Source organism: Prionailurus bengalensis, chromosome B4 (assembly GCF_016509475.1).
Source record: "Prionailurus bengalensis isolate Pbe53 chromosome B4, Fcat_Pben_1.1_paternal_pri, whole genome shotgun sequence".
NCBI lineage: Eukaryota > Metazoa > Chordata > Mammalia > Carnivora > Felidae > Prionailurus > Prionailurus bengalensis.
In genome coordinates this window covers 89,549,739-89,571,080 of record NC_057358.1, presented here as the reverse complement: position 1 = coordinate 89,571,080, position 21,342 = coordinate 89,549,739, and the positions used below count along the sequence as shown (strand labels likewise).

Here is a 21,342-nt window from a genome sequence, read left to right as displayed (position 1 = left end):
AGTGTCATGTTTAAAATTATTAAAAACTATATAAGGAAACAAATACTCTGTGGTATTATTTACATAAACAAATCACGTACTATAGCATGGATTAAGGAATAGATATACAGTATTGACTAAAAGTAGGAGAAATTGATTTTCAGTAAACAAAGATTCTAACTATTCCCACTTTTTTCCTCTTTTAGAAAGCTACTCTTTTACAAGATCCCCTACGTGCTGGTGAGCTCAGTCCTATCGGAAGTCAAAAGCCATATAGGTAAGGAGTGATGATATGCTAGAGTTGCGTGGGGGACTCTTCCCTCATCTCTGCCTCTCGTAACTCCAGGTGTTGATGACCAACACATTTACACCTCTACTTCAACTCTCTGCCCTGAATTTTAGGTCTGCAAACATAATTGCCCACTGGCCATCACCTCTTGTAGGTCTTACAAGAACTTTAAAGTCAGTATATTTGAAACAGAACTCAGCATCTTCCTTCTGGGACCGGACCTTCCTCTTGTGTTCCCTAACACAGGGCCTGATGTTGTTATCCCCAGATCACCTAAGCCAGAGTCCTGGAAGTCATCCTTATCTTCTCTTTCCCCTACACCCCACCCCCCCCACACCCAGCCATTCACCACATGATTTATTGCTTTTCTCTAATATATCTGGATAACATCTACTTCTTTGACTGTCACATACTCAGCCCAATTACCTTTGTTCTGAGCTCCTACAGTATTTTCCTAACTGGCTTCTGCCTTCACTCTCTAAACCATTCTCCATAACAACAAAGAAATCTTTCGGAAGCACAAATCTGATCATGTAACTCCCTCCCTTAAAGTCTTTGAATGGCTCTCCATTGCCTTTAGAAAAAGGTCTAAACTTTACAGCAGCTTATAAAGATCTTTCTGATGTGTCTTTTCATCTTTCCATCTTCAACTGTTGTGTCCCCTCAACTACTGCCCTAACCTCCTGATCCAAATGATCTCACAGTTCTCAGAAAGCTCCGTGGTTTTTTTGTTTGTTTGTTTTTTCCTCTATCCTGGAACCCTACTCTCTATTCTTCTTCTCCTTCATGAATAACTTCAACTCATCAAGACTTAGCTTGCTATCCCTTTCTCTAAAAATCATTTCTCAGAACTATATTAGGAGGGGCCCCTCTAGAACATTCTGTGCTTACCATCTTTTAGGACTCAACAGCCTATCTTATGATTGCTTATTTGATTATGTGCTGCCCTATTATGTACTATGCCCCTTAAGGGCCAAGACTGTACCTTGGTCATTGGCACACAGTAGGCTGCCTTTATGGAATGAATGAATAAATTGTTAAAACAATTAAACATGAATCTGATTTAAAGTGTGGGTATATTAGCTTTCAAAAGGAATGCGGTCCTGACACATGTGGCAAGATGGATGAACCTTGAAGAAATTATGCTAAGTGAAAGAATACACACATAAAAGGACAAATATTGTATGATTCCACTTACTTATAGGAGGCATTGAGAATAGGCAAATTCATAGAAACAGAAAATAAAAGAGAGGTTACTAGGAGCTGAGGGGAGAGGGATGGGGACCTACTGTTCATTAGTACAGAGTTTCTGTTTGGGAAAATGAAGAAGTTCTGGAAATGGGTAGTAGTGATGGTTACACAACACTGTGAATGCACTTAATTTGTATACCTAAAAATGGTTACAATGGTAAATTTTATGTTATATATATTTTATTTCAGTTTTAAAACAGGTAAGGTGTGTGTATACGTGTTTAAGGGAATAGATAAAACAAGACTGGCAAAATGTTAAAAATTATTGAATCTAGGTGATAGATGGGGTTTCTTATACAATTTTATCCATTTTTGTGTATGCTTAAAAATTTCTATAATAAAAGTTTTAAGAAGGCTTAAGAAACATAATAAGCAAATATAACAAGTATCTTATTTATCTTGATTTCAACAAACCAAAAATAAAAGACATTTTTTAAATAAGTTTTTTAGTTTATTTATTTATTTTGAGAGATAGAGAACAAGGGAGGGACAGAAAGAGAGAGAGAGAGACAGAATCCCAAGCAGGCTCTGCACTGCCAGCACGGAGCCCACCATGGGGCTTGAAACCATGACTGTGAGACCATGACCTGAGCCAAAATCAAGAGTCCGACGCTTAACTGACTGAGCCACCCAGGCGCCCCTAAAAAGACATTTTTAAGACAATGGAGGTCATCTGAATGTGGACTGGGTATTAGCCCATAGCAAAGAATTATTGATAATTTTGACAGATGTGACAATGATGATTTTGTAAGAAAATGTTTATTTTGAGGTATGTTCTGAGGTATGTAGGGGTAAAGTAAGGATGTTTGTGATTTAGTTTTTAAAAGATGGTAATACAGACAGCTTAGAATTTCTATCTGTTTTCATATGTTTACTGCAAAAAAGTATCAGTTTTAATTTTAGTGCTTTATTTAAAGTGGTTTTAAAACTAACTGGATAATAAAATAGGCTTTATCTCTCTGTATATGTGTGGCTTGAAATTTATCCTTGAAGGCCAGAAAGAGAGTTGAGTTCTACCACTCTCTTGACTCATGAAAAGCATATTTCTTACAAAGTTAATTCCCGAAGGCAACACATTTAAAATGCAGTGATTTAAAATGCACTATGAAGAATGTGGTCTATGTACAAGATATATAAGACAGGTCTCTGCCTGCAAGGCACCTTCAGTTTAAAAGGAGTAAACATTCTTTGGGTTTCAAATTAGAACTCTGTCACAAATGTGAGTCCTGTAACATCATGGGTGTATAGGGACTATTGTGAACATATACACAGTGCTTCTGAGATAATGTATGAAAAGCCTTTTCCAGCTGTAAATCATTATAAAAATGTATTATTTATGTAGAATATCCCCTCCAAAAATGAAAACATATGGGAAAAATAGAGCTTATCATTAGATCAAGAATCCTTCTTGCTACATTATTTGAGTGAGTTTATATTTTCTAGCTGATGAAAATATAGAATATCTGATGGGGCGCCTGGGTGGCTCAGTCGGTTAAGCGGCCGACTTCAGCTCAGGTCATGATCTCATGGTCCATGAGTTCAAGCCCCATGTCAGGCTCTGTGCTGACAGCTCAGAGCCTGGAACCTGTTTCAGATTCTGTGTCTCCCTCTCTCTGACCCTCCCCCGTTCATGCTCTGTCTCTCTCTGTCTCAAAAATAAATAAACGTTAAAAAAAAATTAAAAAAAAAAATATATAGAATATCTGTTAAAATTAATGTAACATTTCCCCTTATTCCTAAATTGAATAATGGAGTCTTCTGGTGCTAGACTTTTTATTATTTAAATTAGCCAAGTAAAGTTTATCATCATCTATGTAAAAACAAATATTCTGGGCAGAGAAACTGTGATTATATCAATGTCTCTACAGAAATATAGACTCCTGAATCTAACCTGTATTTATGATGTATATGAGACCTCAATTTACATATGAATTGATTTTTAGTATGAAGAGATTAGTGTGTTTTTTCTTATGAAAAAAAAATTTTTTGTAAGTTTGGTATTTCAGTCTATTATCATAGGTGCCAAAGGAAAAAAAAAAACTGTCCCTATGTGAATCTCAGCAAATTGTTGACTAATGGGAAAAATAGGAAAGTCAATTGGAAAGTAATTCTGCTGGTATGCTTTCTGAGCTTGTGGTTTTCTAAGCTCACTTGTTTGTGAAAACTACATTTCTGCTGTTTTTGGAGTTCTCAGAGAACAGAGGGATTTTATAGTATTTTTTAAATGAAATGGGATTGTAGTTAGAAGTGGATGCATAGGGAAGTGGGATCTCAAAGCTCGTTCGTATTTTATTTACAAACTATTTATTAAATATTTACCGTGTGCTAAGCACATGTAGTAACCGAAGTATCAAAATGATGAGGTAGGTATTATCATCATCCCTATTTTACAGATGGGAAACTGAGGCACACAGAGAGTAGGTAACTTGCCCATGGTAATTACTCAGGTGAAGAGAGGCAGATCTGTAATCTGAACCCCATATTTATAATCATGTTCTTCTGCCTCTGACTTCTATCCCTGAATTCTTGATCATTTCTCTTGCAGACTCTCCACTGGAAAAGAGACTGTTTTTCAGGAAGTCTTCCTGTTTTTGTTACTAAGAGAGGCTCAGTGATTGGATAGAAGAGAAAATCATAGTGTCTTTAAATAGAAGGGGAGGTAGTAGGCAAGAGCCAAGATTCCGTGCAGTAGTATTGGGATAAATGGCTGGTATTAAGGTTGGAGTAGGTGGTAAAAATATTTTTACTTTGGGGTTCCTGGGTGGCTGGGTCAGTTAAGCATCCAAATTCAGCTCAGGTCATGATCTCACAGTTCATGGGTTGGAGCCCCACATCGGGCTCTGTGCTGACAGCTCAGAGCCTGAAGCCTGCTTTGGATTCTGTGTCTCCCCCTCTATCTGCCCCTCCCCTGCTTGCGCTCTGTTTCTCTCTGTCTCTCAACAAGTGACTAAAAATGTTAAAAAAGATTTTTTAAAAATATTTTGACTTCAAGTCAGAAATTTTAGGAAGTTTCCACTGACCTACACAGAATATGAAACATCTCTTCTACTACTACTTTGCACCCTGCTCTTCTGAATCACTAGTTGTTTGAACTTGGACAGGCTACTTAACCTTTCTAACATCCCATAAATGTAACATTAATTCCCAGCCATACCTCCTTCGTGGGACTGCATGAGATAGTCCATGAAAAGTGCCCAGGACAAGTACACGATCACAACAATGGGGCAAAAGATATATAATATATATAATATATATTAATTATATTATATAATTAAATATAATTATATTATATAATTAAATAAATATAATTATATTATACAATTAAATATGATTATATTAATATATATTAATATATAACACATATAACACATATGTATATAACACACATATATAACATATAACATATATAATACACATTATATATTATAAATAATACATATGTATAATATGTAACATATATAATATGTATATGTGTGTTATGTATAATATATATATGTGTGTTATATATATATGGTATATATATTATATATATACCATATATAATATATAAGACGTGTGGGAAAAGTGCTATAGGAGAGGGTCCTCATTCATGCTGGAATTAGGGAAGGCTTTAAGGGGGAGGCGTTACTCTCTTCAGCAAAGCCAGCTTTTCCTGAAGTATCGAACGTACGCAGGTCAGTGACAAGAGATGAATGCATGTGGTACTCTGACATGGCAGGAAACAACTTTGAATTCCACAGTGGAACAGTGATTGCTTTTCCAACTAGTCCAGTCTTATTAGGGAGAACCTCTGGGCTTGGTGACCAAAGCGGGAGCTCTCTGAGACATGTTCATCTGCCTTTTTGTCAGAGAGAGAGCAGGCCTCAGGCTGGGAATGTGGCGCATCAATGTAGAATCTGTGTTGCTTCCCTGATGTTTTTACAGTTACCTGCTATTTATGGCACATGACACTGGTTCTCCTTGTAAAGTAGTGATACAAAGTTTTCTTTGTGAATAATCTCTCTCTCTCTCTCTCTCTCTCTCTCTCCACACACACACACACACACACACACACACAGACACACAGACACACACACACACACACACACACACAAAGGGAGTTGATTTAAAGAAAAAATATTAAGCAAATAATACTCCATTTGGCTCAGGCAGTATGGTAGATGGTATGTAGCAAACTGCAAGCTAGACTATGAAAGAGAGACAGAAGTTTCCTAGGGACACTGAGAGCATTGCTGACGTGGATACAGCTTGAGTAAAGGGGCACGGGCAAAAGTATGCCTGGAGAGTTATGAATAGCTCAATCTGGGGAAAGCAAGGTCCATTACTAATGAGTAATAAAACTAGAAGCACAAAACTATATTAAAATTCCATTAGAAACAAAGTTTTACAAACCTGTCAATAATTGTTGATATTCTTCAACTGCCGTTTACCATTTTTTACATGGAAATTTTTTTCTTGTGTTTCTGTAGATCTGAGGAGAAAATTAAGCACTTCGGTCAACTTAAATCTGAACTTTTCCTTAAAGACAATACGTTGAGGAAGATAGTTTGTCTAATTACAGAACTTAAAGTAGCAGCCCAGAAAAACTTCATTCTGAAAAGGCTTTTCTGGAAAGTAGGTGTTTTGTTTTATTTTTAATCTTTGAAACTTGTTCCAGCTATTTATCGAATGCAGGATATTTGAGCATGTAGTAAAATACAAATAAATGTTGTCTTGTATTCGGAGGCTGTATTTTAAAATGTTGATGGAAATTTAATGCAATCATGACTCAGTATTTGAAATCTTGTGACGTAATCGATAATGTATATGTGTGTGTCGGAGGAGAGACGGGGAAGGAGAATGGTAGCAAAAAGTACCTTATGTGGGTTGGTTTGGCAACCACATGTATATGTGTGTGTTGGAGGGGGAGCTTCTGGAATGCAAGATGTATGGGTACAGAGAGTGAGATGAGAAAGTAGATTTTAAGAAGTTTTACCTTCAGGTAACCCTACAATATAAGTACAATTAAAACAAGTTACTTGTGAACGTAGGACTTTTTTAAAAAGGTGACTCTTGGGGAGTCAAATCAACCTAGCTCTCACTCAGCAAGTTACAGACTTACTCTGTAAGACTTACGCACTTTCACTTCAGTTTCACAGGCAGGTGTTCAGAAGCCCTGGCGAGTACTGATATGGTGCTAACGAGGGGTGAGCCCTGCCTCGGGTTGAGCTCCTCTTGATGGCTATATGTTGTATCCTAATTCTGGCCAGTGGTTTCAGAGTTGCCAACATTTTATTGAGCAGCTGTAAAGTGCACAGCTCCCCAGCCATACAAGACAGTCCTGGTCTTAGATTCGAAGGGCTTCACATGTAGAACGACCAACCACCCAGGTTTGCCCACACTTGGGTGACCAACTGTCACAGCTTGCCTAGGACTGAAGAAGTTCCCAGGATATGGGACTTTGAGTGCAAAAGCTAGGATAGTCCCAAGCAAACTGAAATGGTTAATTACCCTAATTAGAGGGTGTATCAGCTGCATAGAATATTATGTCAAATGTTCCCCAACACTGAGACAGGCAACAATGATACTGTGCTACGTAAATGCTTAAACCGGATACACCCTGTTAGGAATATAACATCCGGGTCTTGACTCCAAAACTAAAGAGGATTGTAGAGAATATAGGGACAGGCATCGAAATGACCACACAAGGTGACTATGAACATGGAAATGGAGTTAATGTGAAAAGGCTAAGGAAACTGATATTATATCACACCCACGTATAACTCTCCAGTCCATCCCACATGTGGTATTAGTTTAATCTGTAACTCTGATTTTGTGTCCTTGCGCACTCAAAAACTTCTTGTGGCTCTCCCTTTGAAGTACAAACACGTTGGCTTTAGCATTTAAGGCTCTCCACTAAGGACTTCTGTCACAGATTCCAAATTTGGACAGGCATGGCCCATGCAAGGTGGGTTTTCAGGAAGGGCCAACATCTATATAGGGCAGGCACTGGGCAAACGAACCCAGCTGTAGATGCTCCCAGGGAAGGCACAGAGCACCGGCAGAGAGAGTGACCTCTACACAGAGAGTGTGCAAAAGAGATCAGGACATTCCGGCACATGCGTAGGTTATACCCAAATGTCTGCAAAAACATTTGACACCAGGAAGATCTGCTTGTTTAGGGTCTGGCAATAGAGTCTTCATGGAATGAGGTAGGGGAGGTGGCAAGGATATAAAGATTGTCCAGAGTAAACCTAGCAGCTGGGAGAGGACTAGCCAAGGACTTCACACGGGGCTCACAGATGTCCACTTAGATAAACCAGACACAATCGGGGGACTGGATTTAAAGCAGATGTCTAGGTAGGAGAACTGAGGTACCACTTACAGGTTAGACTAGCAAGAAGGGTGTTGATGTTGAATATCAGAGCGTTGGCCTCGAGGCTTCTTAAGCATATCCAATCTTCCAATGTGCCTGATGCAGATGGCCTTGGCTGTGGAGCCAAAGAAAGATACAAAGAAAGAGAATGAGGCTGGGCCTAACCCACTCAACCCCACACTTCCTTGCTTTCATCTCTTTCCTCTAAAAGCTCCAGCCTCGTGGGGTGACTTGAACACCTTGTCCTTCCAGCCCCTCCTCGTTTCCCCTGCCGTTATCTCTAGGCTACTCTTTCTTCCATTTTCTCCTGTTAAAATCCTACCCATCCATTCTTCAAGGCTCAGCTCAAATGCCGTTCTTCTGCCTTTCCTGTCATCCTCTATGGGGAACTTTGGAACCCTCCTCTTTCTCATCTGTTTTGGCAGTCCTGTACCATAGAACTTTCTTTGATGTTCTTTAATCTATGCTGTTCAATAAAGTAGCCACTAGCCACAATGAATGTGGCCAGTGACTAGGGAAGTGAAATTTAAAAGAATGTTTATTTATTTTCAAGAAGGGGGGGGATTGTGAGTGGGGGAGGGGCAAAGGGGGGGGGGGAATCCCAAGCAGGCTCCATATTGTTAGTGCAAAGCCTGACGCAGGGTTTGAACTCACGAACTGTAAGATCATGACCTGAACTGAAATCAAGAGTTGGATACTTAACCGACTGAGCCACCCAGGCGCCCCACCATTTTAATCGATTTAAATTTAAGTAGTGCCATGTGACCAGTGGCTACTGTGTTGGACAATGCAGTTCTATGGTATCTCAGCACCTTCTAACAATTCAACAAATATTTATTACATGCCTGCTCTAGGCCAGGAATGGGAATAGGCATTAGAAATGTGAGCATGAGTAAGACACAGTTCCTACCCTCAAGAATTAGCTCAGAAAGTCTCCTTTTTACTACAGTTTTTGGCAAATTTTTAAATTTACCCTTGTATGCTATAAGCTTCTTCAGGACAGGCATGTGTCTTACTCATCATCTTCGTATTCACCCTAAGGTCTAACGTGTGCCATGTGTATACCAGGTCCCATAATCAATTCATATTGAACTGAAAGTTTATTGTCTTGTGAAAAATTAACCTGATCAAAAATCTAGGAATAAAGCATTCATGTTCTGTTGCTTAACTGAAAATACTGCAGGGGTGCCTGGGTGGCTTAGTTAAGTGCTCAACTCTTGATCTCGGCTCGGGTCATGATCTCACAGTTCGTGAGTTTGGACCCTGCACTGGGCTCTGTGCTGACAGCGCAGAGCCTGCTTGGGATTCTCTGTCTCCCTCTCTGTCTGTCTCTATCTCTCTCTCAAAAATAAACAGATACACATTTAAAAAAAAGAAAATACTGCAGCCCTTCTTTAATGTAATGTCCTTAGATGGATTAAAATAGGTCTTCTAACTCAGTTGTCAAAAATGAGAGGCCAAAATGAAGAGAGAGGGAAATAAGTTATATGGGCAGTCTCCCTATTTGTGGTCTCCCCACACTTAGTGGGGTACCTCGTTCTCCTCCCCACCATGCTTCCAAGACCTGGTAGCCTTATGTTCTCTCTAATCCACAACCACAATCTTACATTCATTTATACAAAGTTAACATATATAACTAATAAAAGTCAACATTTTTATCTTCTTTTAGGAGCTTTTTTCTTTAAAGTTATTATGGCTTTAAGCTTAAGCAGTGGTTTTGCAACTTTGTGCTGGGCTCCCTGGTGAACATAAGGTTGTGTGAAACTTCCTCAGGAACCCACACTGGCGTGGGGAGATTAGAGGCATCTCGAACTTTTGGTTCCTGAGTAAGATGATAAAAAATCATACATATAATAGTTTCATATAAATAAAATTTTACAAATATATGTAATTTTATATAAATATATTATATACTATAAATACACACACACACACACACACACACACACACACAATGTCCCCTTTTGAAATCAACTGTATGGGGTATAATTTTCTTTAAGGTAATCTTTTTTTTTTAAACAATTTTCTTACAAGTAAATTTTAAATTATGAGAACATTTTTTCATAGGTCGACTAAACTGTAAGTTTTAGGATTATGGACACCATGTTTGTTTGTCTGCTTTCCTCAAGATATTATCTCATTACCTAGTACAGTTCCTGCTACATAGCTGATAATCCGTAGTTATGTGTTTAATCAATGAATGAGTGAATGAAAGAATTCTCTGTTCATGTTCCTTCCTAACCCTTTATTTTTTCTCCATGAAGTTTTTTTTTCTCAACATTATTTTTTATTGTGGTAACATACAGATAAACATAGAATTTGCCATCTTAACCATTAAAAGAAAAAAAATTTAATGTTCATTTTTGAGAGAGAGAGAGGGAGAGAGCACAAGCAGGGGAGGGGCAGAGAGAGGAGACACAGAATCTGAAGCAGGCTTTAGACTCAGCTATCAGCAAAGAGCCCGATGCGGGGCTCGAACCCACGAACCGTGAGATCATGACCTGAGCTGAAGTCAGATGCTTAACGGACTGAGCCACTCAGGTGTCCCTATCTTAGCCATTTTTAAATGTATGGTCCAGTGATTTTAAGTAGGTTCTGTATACTGTTGGAGCCTCTCCAGAACTCTTTTCATCTTGCAAAACTGAAACTATACTCATCAAACAATAACTCCTCATTCCCCCACTTCATGCAGCCTCTGGCAATACCATTCTTCTTTCTACTTCTATGAATTTAACTTCTCTGAATATTTCATGTAAGTGGAACCATCCAGTATTTGTCTTTTTGTGACTGGCTTATTTTACTTATCATGTCTTCTAGGATCATCAATGTTGTAGCATATGTCAGAATTTGCTTCTTTTTAAGGCTGAGTAATATTCCATTTATGTATATAACACATTTTGCTTATCCATTCTCCATTGATGGATACTTGGGTTGCTTCCATGTTTAAGCTACTGTGAACATTACCATTATGAATATGGGTGTGTAAATACCTCTTTGAGACTCTTTCAGTTCTTTTGGGAGTATACCCATTAGTGGGATTGCTGAATCATATGGTAATTCTATTTCTTTCTCTTTTAAAAGATGTTTTTATTTATTTTTGAGGGAGAGAGAGACAGAGCACGAGCTGGAGAGGGGCAGAGAGAGAGGCAGACACAGAATCCGAAGCAGGCCCCAGGCTCTGAGCTGTCAGCACAGAGGCCAATGTGGGGCTTGAACTCACGGAGTGTGAGATCATGACCTGAGCCGAAGTCAGATGCTTAACCGACTGAGCCACCCAGAAGCCCCTACACATACTATCTTATTTCAGCCCCATCAGGTGACATTAACTCCATCTTAGACATAACCTGAGTCATACAGTGTGTATGTAATTTGCCACATATGACAAAGCTGACCCATGGCAGAGCTGGGATATGAACTGAAAGAACTAGGCACCAGAGTTCGTGTGCAGAGCCACCAACCGTGCTAATTTACCAGGGCAGTGAGTAAACAGCAGCCCTTCTGAGAGGGTCTGCTATGCATCCTGCTCCTTCTCCTCTGGTCCCTCTCTCCACCTGCCATCCTCAGCCTCTTCTCATTCCAGATCACCTATATACAGGCACCCATAATACCTGTCTAAACAAAGAGTCTAATTTGTCACTAGTAAATAAAAGTCCTGGGGAAGAAAACGAACAAGAGAGGGACGGAAAAGAGAAGCAATTACATTATATTTCTAATTAGTACCAACTTGCCTGATTTCATGGGCCAGTGCTTACTTCATGCTCGATTTATCTCAAGAGATGGCATAAAAGCACAAAAAATTTGGTTCCTGCACTCTTAAGTCTGTGTTTATTTTGGCAGAGATGGAAATATACTGTATTAACAGAATTATTAGTATCATTCTCCACCATCTTCATTAGGCTACACCAATGCTGTGAGTTTGCTTTTAGGTTAGTAAATATATATATTTATTTATTTTACATTTATTTATTTTTGAGAGACAGAGAGAGACAGAGCATAAGGAGGGGAAGGGCAGAGAGCAAGGGAGACACAGAATCCAAAGCAGGCTCCAGGCTCTGAGCTGTCAGCACAGAGCCTGATGCAGGGCTCGAACCTATGAACCGTGAGATCATGATCTGAGCCGAAGTCGGACGCTTAACCGACTGAGCCACCCAGGCGCCCCAGGTTAGCAAACATTTTTAAAAGTGTTTTTCTAGCCCTTATTTCATTGTATCCTCACAAAGGCCAAATTACTTTGGAAAGACAGGAATTAGAGTAGCCTCCATTTAATATATTATTCCCAGGTAAGTAAATAACTTGCCTGAGATTAAACACCTACTTCTAGAGGGCCTTCAATATTAACAGGAGAGCCAAGCCTATTAAGCATCTCTCAGCATCACCCCTAGGCTTTAGTTCTGGCTCTGTTCACCAGAACAGTGGTCTGTTTCCCGGTGGTAAGTAAAAGTGTTTTCAGTTCGGATTATGCTAATATTAATGAGAGATATTTTAATTCACTTCGTCCCCAGAGAATAATTTCTTCATATTTTTATTATGTAAAGATAGAGTTTTACCATCTGATACCTTATTTACCATCTTCTTTCCTGCTTGCTTTCACAGACCAGTGACCTTTTCTATTTCCTAGTGAACAAACTTCATGAGTACTTGCCAGAGTCTAGGGATAAGAGCACACTTCAAAATAGAAGCCAAAGGGCTGATGAGCTGCTGTAAGTATTAACTGGATAATCATAGATTCTTTTCCCCCTAGGGTGTTAAAGATGAATGGAAGGCACTGGACAATATACGTACCATATTAATGATAAATGGCGCTGCAAGTTTTGCTTCACATAAATTTTTTAAAATAGCATTCATTTTGTTCTACTTTTTTTAAAGTTTATTTATTTATTTTGGGAGAGAGAGAGCACAAGTAGGGGAGGGGCAGAGAGAGAGAGGGAGAGGGAGATTCCCAGGCAGGCTCCTCACTCTCAGTGTGGAGCCTGACTCAGGGTTCGAACCCATGAACCATGAGATCATGACCTGAGCCAAAATCAAAAGTCGGATGATTAACCAACTGAGCCACCCAGGCAGGTGCCCCCATTATGTTCTACTTTTTAAAGAAAGGCTATACAAGAAACTAGAATATTGGTTGTCCCAAAGGAAAAAAAAAATGGGTGTCTGGAGGAAAGACACCTTTCACTGTCTTCCCTTTTTTACCTTTGAAATTTTGAGCCAAATATTACCTACCTGAAAAAGTTAAAATTATTAAAAATAATTTTAAAGTAGTGTGTGATGATCAGAAAAAAATTTTAAGGATAAAAAAACAATATGAAAATAACTTAATCCTGACATTCAGCTATTGATTCATTCAACAAATATTTCTGAGTGTTTACTATATAGCAATCACAGAGTGGTCAACCAACGCTGACAATCTGATATACAGAATTTCCTTCTCGTACTTTTTTTCTATATAAATTACCTGAGGGCAATTCTATCAAGGATTACTGATTTTGTGAAATTCTGGACTTGTAATGCAATCATGCCATTTCCGTGCTTTTTTTCCTCTTTGTTTTCTAGGGCATGCATTGAAATTATGCAGACTCTGGGACTGATGTTCAGAGAAACAGAAACTGAGTCATCACGCCTAAAGACATTGGCAGCTAAGAAGTAAGGTTTTTTAGAAGAAGACATTGGGACCTTGTAGTTGCAACCCATTAAGTACTCTATTGAGTGTCTTCCAAAACTGATAGCTCTTTTACTCTTCTAGTCAATCCCCTTGTAAGTATATGAAACTCTTGTCTTTCCACTTCCTTCTGTGATGAACAGATCAACTGGCACATAGTGAGCATTCTCTGTCTCTCTGGATTATTAAGGGCACAAAGATTTTTTTTTTGGCATAATTTTATATTTTGTCATTGTCTGCTGAACTTGAAAGAGACCAAATGCCCCATCATACATTTAAAGCCAGGGCTTCTCTACTAGAATTTTATAGAGTGCCCTTATACCCACACAACAGAAAGACTATATTGCAAATGCAGGAGTTATAGTAGCTTCATCTAATATATAATTGTGTGACTTTGAAGTGAATGATGTTGGGGGTTTATTAACATAGGGTAAGCTGCTATAATAAAGATATGCTAAAATATGTGGTCCGCAGAAGATAGAAATTTACATCTTTTCACATACTAGTCCAGAGTACATAGTCATGCTTTCCTCTATGAGATCAGCCAGAGACCTAGGTTCCTTCCCTTTTGTTGCTTGGACATCTTTTTTTTTTTTTTTTTTTTTAATGTTTATTATTTTTGAGAGAGAGAGTGAGACAGAGAGCAAGAAGGGGAGGGGCAGAGAGAGAGGAGACACAGAATCTGAAGCAAGCTCCAAGCTCTGAGCTGTCAGCACAGAGGCTGATGTGGGCTTGAACTCACGAGCTGTGAGATCACGATCTGAGCTGAAGTCAGACGCTCAACCAACTAAGCCACCCAGGTGCCCTGCTCTGACTTTTTTTATTACACTGTGTTTGTCTTCATGATTGAAGCTGGCTGACCTCTAAGACTTCATTAAATCCTATGGAATGGAGGAAGAGAAGTAGAAGGCAAGCAAATTTCCTTTTTAAAAATAAAAATGCTTATGGTGTAAGTTTATCTATTTATTTTGAGAGAGCGCACGCACAGTGGAGAGGGGCAAACAGGGGGGGAGAGAATCCCAAGCAGGCTCCATGCTGTCAGTGCAGAGCCCAATGCAGGGCTTGATCCCATGAACGGTGAGATCATGACCTGAGCCGAAGTCAAGAGTTGGAGGCTTAACTGACTGAGCCACCCAGGAGCCCTGCACATTTCCTTTTTAAACAAGGCGTATATGATGTTTCTGCTCACATTCTGCAGATGAGAACTTTAGGCATAGGCCCATATATAGCTGCAAGAGAGCTTGGATGTGTCTGTAGTTACATGGCTATGTACCTAGCTCAACTTTGGATGGTGATAGGGATACCTATTATTAAAAGAAAGAATGAAAGAATGTAAAACAGGGGGACAACAGCATTCTTTGCCCCAGAAAGTACATGTTTGCATATTTTGCATATTATCTGCTTGACCTTTTTATATGATTTATAGATTATGAATTACATGCTAGGCCAATGTTCTGACTAAAATCTTAATTTTTTTCCACCCTCATCAACTGTTCTAAATTTTCTCTAGTAGAAAGTAGACGAAAAATGAGAGCATGGGCCCTAAAACATTTGAACCAGGGAGAAGAATAAGAATTCCTAGTAATTTTGTTCTGGCTATTTATTAGAGAACTTTATAAATTAATTTTAATGATTATATTCATTAACATTTCTTTAAAAAAATTTTTTTTAACATTTATTTATTTTTGAGACAGAGAGACAGAGCATGAACGGGGGAGGGTCAAAGAGAGAGGGAGACACAGAATCTGAAACAGGTTCCAGGCTCTGAGCAGTCAGCACAGAGCCTGACACGGGGCTCGAACCCATGGACCGCGAGATCACAACCTGAGCTGAAGTCGGACGCTTAACCGACTGAGCCACCCAGGCGCCCCTATTCATTAACATTTCTTAAGCAACTTGCTATGTGCCAAGGACTATGGGCATACTATACTGTATACCAGGGTGGTCAAACATTTCTGTAGAGGGCCATAGAGTAATCATTTTTGGCTTTTCAGGCCATATAGTCTCTGTTGTAAATACTCAACTTAGCCACTGTAGCAGAAAAACAGTCACAGACAATATATAAATGAATGGGCATAGCTCTGTTCCAATAAAGGAAATTTATAGAATTTCTATTTATAGAAATAGGCTCTGGGTTATTTGGCCTATAGGCCATAGTTTGTTGACCCTGCTTTACAGTGAACAAGTAAGACACACTCTATTATTTTTTCTATATATATATTTTTTTAAGTAATCTCTACATCCAACATGGGGCTCGAACTTTCAACCCCAAGATCAAGAGTCCCATGCTTTACTGATTGAGTCAGTCAGGTGCCCCCTATGTATACTTTTTTTTTTTTTTTGAAGTTTATTTATTCATTTTGACGGAGAGAGAGAGTACAAGTAGGGAAGGGGCAGAGACAGAGGGAGAGAGAAAGAATCCCAGCAGGCTCTGCACTATAAGCACAGAGCCCAGTGTGGGGCTTAAACTCATGAACTCTGAGATCATGACCTGAACCACTTGGCCACTTAACTGACTGAGCTACCCAAGCGTCTCTATACTTCTTTATGTAGTTGATAGAACTGCCATTTCCCCAATCTCCAGGACAGAGATCCAAGATTATTTCTTACATTTCTGTCTTTTGTCACACTGAATTATTGCAGAATCATGTTACCCTTTTTATACACTTTTTGGTCCTTACCTTTCTCTGTCCAAGTTGAAAAACCACTCTTACTAACCTCTGCTGCAAAGTGTTGTTTTAATTGTTCTTTCTTAATTTGGTTTGGACACATCAGCCTTACTACAGCAAGTCTCTTTCCTGATACGACTAATTATTTTCATGTACATTGGTGCACATATATTGCTATAATACAGTCTGGTTGTAATACTAACTTTTAGATATGCATAGGGTCCAGTCGTGTTACCCATAGCATTAATTAGCACAGTAAATGTTTAATATAACTGCATTAGTTTTCTATTACCCTGTAACAAATTACTGCAAACTCAGTGACTTAAAACTCTATAAATTACTTATCCTACAGTTTCTGTGGATCAGGAAATCTGGGCAGAGCTCAGTTGGATCATGTGCTCTGGTTTTCACAAGGCAGTGGTCAAGGCATTGGCTGGGGCTGCTGTCTCATCTGAGGCTTGGGGTTATCTCCCAAACTCATTTGGGTTTCTGTTGGCCGAATTAATTTCTTTATAGCTGTAAACTCATGATGGTTTGCTTCTTGGCAGGAGACTATCTCTGAGCTCAGGGAAGGCCTAAGCACTCTTTAAAGGGCTCAGCTCGATAATCAGGCTCACCCAGGATAATCTCCCTTTCATTAACTCAAAAGTCAACAAATTAGGAACCTTAATTATGTATGCAAAATCCCTTCACCTTTCTCATCGAACATAACATAATCACAGGAGTAATAGCTTAATATATTCACAGGTCCTGCCCACACTTAAGGGAAAAGGATTATTTAGGGTATATATAAAAGGGGGTAAGATATCTTGGAAGCCATATTAGAATTCTGCCTACCACAGTAACATAGACTGCCTTATGAGACCATGAGTTTGCCTTTCAAAGTCCGTATAAAAATATATTACAATGCATTCAAAATTCTTACACTGGAAATAATAACAATCTAAACAATAAAAGTATCACAACTGTTGGCACCATTTTTTAAGACTGTAATGTCAATCCCGTAAGTCGTCTTTATTCTGGGGATGAAACTACCATATAGATTAAAATTTTTTCTATTATTGACCTAGTGGATTTTAAATAGTGTTGGCAGAAGGAGTAGATTCCAAATTAAACTCCATTTGAGCAAATAAAAAAGCATTTAATCATTTCCGCATTTTCCTCTTAATTTGTTCCTTAAGTAGAGATTTTATTAGTTCAACTCAGTTCTGTGTATTTCTTCTCAAAATGTGCCATAATCCTTTCATATTTTAATACTGTCATGGTTGAATTCATATATTATCACAGCAAGTGACCCAGAATTTGAGTTTCTTCCCTTAGCCCTGGATATATGATACTTTTAAAAGAAGATACTGCTGAAAATAAAGGACTTCAATTAAATGTAATAGAAAATGGAATGCCATTTCAAACTTAATATCAAGAAAAGCTTCTAAATGGAATGTTTTGTTGATTTTGGAAGGATCTTCTAAAAGTAAGATGGGCTATTTTAAAACAGCCTGAATAAAATATTAGCAAATATCCTGTAGGACACATCCTACTTTTTTGAGAAGTGTGCTGACAAGATTCTTCTTTTGTAGATATGAGAACTGACTTGCTCTTTGAGTTGGAGAAAGGAAGCGAATCCTATTTTATTAAAATTTTGGTTAATCATGAACTTGTAATCATGGTAATGATTTAAGTGATTGTAAAAAGGCTAAGAAGCCTCAGGGCCCCTGGGTGGCTCAGTTGGTTAAGATCAGACTTCTGCTCAGGTTGTCATCTCACAGTTTGTGAGTTTGAGCCCAGCCTGCTTCGGATTCTGTGTCTCCCTCTCTCTCTGCCCCTCTCCTACTCATGCTCCGTCTCTCAAAAATGAATAAAAGCTAAATTTTTTTTTTTTTAATTTAAGACCAAAAAAAGATTATGAAGCCTCAAATATTACCAAGCAGGGATTTTTTTAGTCTCCTTTATTCCATTACAAAGAGAATGCTTATGGTTATAGAGGATTTTTATATAGTCCTAGCTGTAAATTCTTTTACTATTCCCGTCTGTCAAAGCTACTCTGGCACTGTCTTCAGTTACGCAAGTGATTTTCCTAATAGCCTGCCTTCAGCTCCTTTTTAACCATATATGGATTGCATGACACACATGAAGATGGTGTTACCAAACCTATCTCCTCAGAATCCTTGCTTTGGATTGTGATTTTTTTTTTCTGCCCTTTTATTTTCAAATAATAGTGTGTATTATTCAAATGTGTAGTAACAATTTAAGTGAGTTATTAGTGTAGATTAATGGATAGTACACCACTTTGGAAAGCAAAAGACTTAAAGTTTAATACTAGTTTTATTAACTAACAGTCTTCAGTGGAATAGTAAGCCTTTGAAATGCTTTGTTAAAAAAATAATTCTATCCTCATGCACTGTTTTCGGGAATATAAACTGGTGTAGCTACTCTGGAAAACAGTATGGAGGTTCCTCAAAAACCTAAAAATATAAGTACCATATGATCCAGTAATTCTACTTCTTGGTATTTATCCAAAGAAAATGAAAACAATAATCCGAAAAGATATATGCACTATAATTACTGCAGCATTATTTACAATACCAAGATATGGAACCAACCTAAAGATCCATCAGTAGGTGTGTGAATAAAGAAGAGGTTATATATATACATATATATTATACTGGAATACTACTCAGCCTTAAAAAGAATGAAATCTTGCCATTTGTAACAATATGGATAGACTTAGAGGGCATTATCCTAAGTAAAATAAGTCAGACAAAGACAAATACCATATGATTTCACTTACATGTGGAAACTTTAAAACAAAACAAATGAACAAACACAAATAACAACAAAAAGAGAAACTGAGTTGTAAATACAGAGAAGAAACTAGTGGTTGCGGGATGGAAGGGGGGATGGGTAAAATAGGTGAAGGGGATTAAGAGGTACAAATTTCCGGCTATAAAATAAATAAGTCATGGGGATGAAAAGTATGGCATAGGGAACATAGTTAATCATATTATAGTAACTTTGTATGGTGACAGTTGGTAACTATACTTATGGTGGTGAGCATTTGATGGTGCATATAATTGCTGAATCATTATGTTGTACACCTGAAGCTAATATGTTAACTGTATTTCAACCCAAAAATTTTATAAAGGGTTCTAGAGTCAAAAAAATCTGTGTTCAAACACGCATTTTAAGAAGTGTTTCATATGGTGGTTTCTTTGTCTCAGAGATATACAATGCACGTGAGCCTATTAAAGCCTCTGAGAAGTCCAGTAGTAAAGATATGCAATGAATTTGGTTTAACCAAGTATTTACTATGCCTCTTTCAAACAAATAATCTAATTTTTTTTACTATAATATTTCCTGGAATTAATAGGCCATAAAAAGTCCTTTGGTGGGGGGGAGGGAGGGGGAAGCCCTTTGGGAAATACTGACTCAACTGAACTCACCCAAATTTCCCTTAAGTCCAGACTTACTAAGCTTCCTAAGCTTTGGGAACTTCTAGACCTGTACTTGCTTTGAGCCAAAAGACAAAGAAATTATATTTTGAATTAAATTTTTTATCACTACTTAATTGTCTGCATGTCCAAGGCTCCAAAAGTTCAGTCAGAGAATGGTCTGCAATGTTTTATACTTTTTAAAAAAAATGATATGCATGTGTCACATACACATGTTTTTTTTTTAAAGTTTATTTATTTTGAGAGAGAGAGAGCATAAATATGGGGAAGGGGCAGAGAGAGAGAGAGAGAGAGAGAGAGAGAATCCTTAGCAGGCTCTACACCACCAGTGCAGAGTCTGATGTGGGGCTCGAACCCACAAACCATGAGATAATGACCAGAGCCGAAGTCAAACACTTAACTAAGTCACCCAGGTGCCTTAATGCTTTATACTTTTAAATGTAATTATATTCAGTGTCTGCAAACTTGGCTTTACTATTTTTCTTTTCAAACTTTATTTATTAATTGCCTTTTATTTTTTTTAGGGGAGCATTATTTAATCTTTTGGTAATATTAATTAGTGAACCTCAGATTCCAAAATCTTGTCCTGTGTTTGATATCCAGTTGGTGGCTGATTCAACTTTAGTTGAGATGTCTTTTGATGCTGAGGTAAGGTGATAAGATAAGAATTTGGGGGTAGACTAAATATAATATATAGGGGTGCTCTGGATTTCTGTCTTCTAATGTAGACCATGACATGGTAGAGGATATAAATATAATTCAGCGTAAATATTTTACCATTAACCTCAAAACTTAGATAGCTAGTCTATCAATATTAATACATCCATTTTAGATGTTTTAAGTATGTATACTAAGGAAAATAATTAGTATTAAGCATGTATTAGATAAATCTGCTTATTTGTCTCTATACAAAATATTTATGTATATGTTAATTCCATAGTAGGGTCTAATGGTAAAAAAGCACTCTCGTTAAGAGATTTTAGGGTTAACTCTCTTGCTTTAGTTTATCATCTCCTTAGCTATCTAAGTAGTGCAAACTCAGTGAGAATTACTTGTTTTTCTAAAGTTTTACTAAAACATTAGAAATATCAAACTACCTAGAAAGCACATATCCTGAGAGAATAAATCAGTTTATTACTAGTTTATTTCAAGCAGAACAACACATAATTTTTTTTAAAGGATGGGACATAGGGGTGCCTGGGTGACTCAGTCAGTTGAGTGTCTGACTCTTGATTTCAGCTCTGGTCATGATCTCATGGTTTGTGGGATCGAGCCCCATGTCAGGCTCTGTACTGACAGTGTGGTTCCTGTTTGGGATTCTCTCTCTCTCTCTCTCTCTCTCTCTCTCTCTCTCTCGGTCCCTCCCTCACTCATGTTCTCTCTCCCACTCTCTCAAATAAACTTAAAAAAAAAAAAAAGGATGGGACATGATTTGATAGTTCTTTTTAAAAAAAATTTTTTTTAATGTTTATTTATTTTTGAGACAGAGAGAGACAGAGCATGAATGGGGGAGGGTCAGAGAGAGAGGGAGACACAGAATCTGAAGCAGGCTCCAGGCTCTGAGCTGTCAGCACAGAGCCCGACGCGGGGCTCGAACTCACGGACCGTGAGATCATGACCTGAGCTGAAGTCGGACGCTTAACCGACTGAGCCACCCAGGCGCCCCTGATAGTTCTTAAACATATAGTTTTGTTTTA

The 21,342-nt window shown here is 38.1% G+C and overlaps 2 protein-coding genes across 4 annotated transcripts in view; one reads left to right on the top strand and one right to left on the bottom strand.

Annotated features, from left to right (window-relative positions):
- Window positions 1–21,342, bottom strand: part of XPOT (exportin for tRNA) — a 160,769-nt gene that overhangs the window by 98,019 nt on the left and 41,408 nt on the right. For both annotated transcript variants that reach the window (XM_043564800.1, XM_043564802.1), the window contains exons 3-4: window positions 7,884–7,989; window positions 5,912–5,990 (exon numbers count right to left, since the gene is read on the bottom strand). The gene's annotated coding sequence lies outside the window, so the exon portion shown is untranslated. The remainder of the gene's footprint in view (window positions 1–5,911; window positions 5,991–7,883; window positions 7,990–21,342) is intronic.
- The window catches only part of CB4H12orf56 (chromosome B4 C12orf56 homolog), an 87,813-nt gene that overhangs the window by 53,488 nt on the left and 12,983 nt on the right, over window positions 1–21,342 (top strand). For both annotated transcript variants that reach the window (XM_043564809.1, XM_043564810.1), the window contains exons 5-9: window positions 186–256; window positions 5,989–6,133; window positions 12,468–12,574; window positions 13,422–13,511; window positions 20,170–20,293. In XM_043564809.1, the coding sequence (XP_043420744.1) occupies window positions 186–256; window positions 5,989–6,133; window positions 12,468–12,574; window positions 13,422–13,511; window positions 20,170–20,293 (537 nt within the window). The remainder of the gene's footprint in view (window positions 1–185; window positions 257–5,988; window positions 6,134–12,467; window positions 12,575–13,421; window positions 13,512–20,169; window positions 20,294–21,342) is intronic.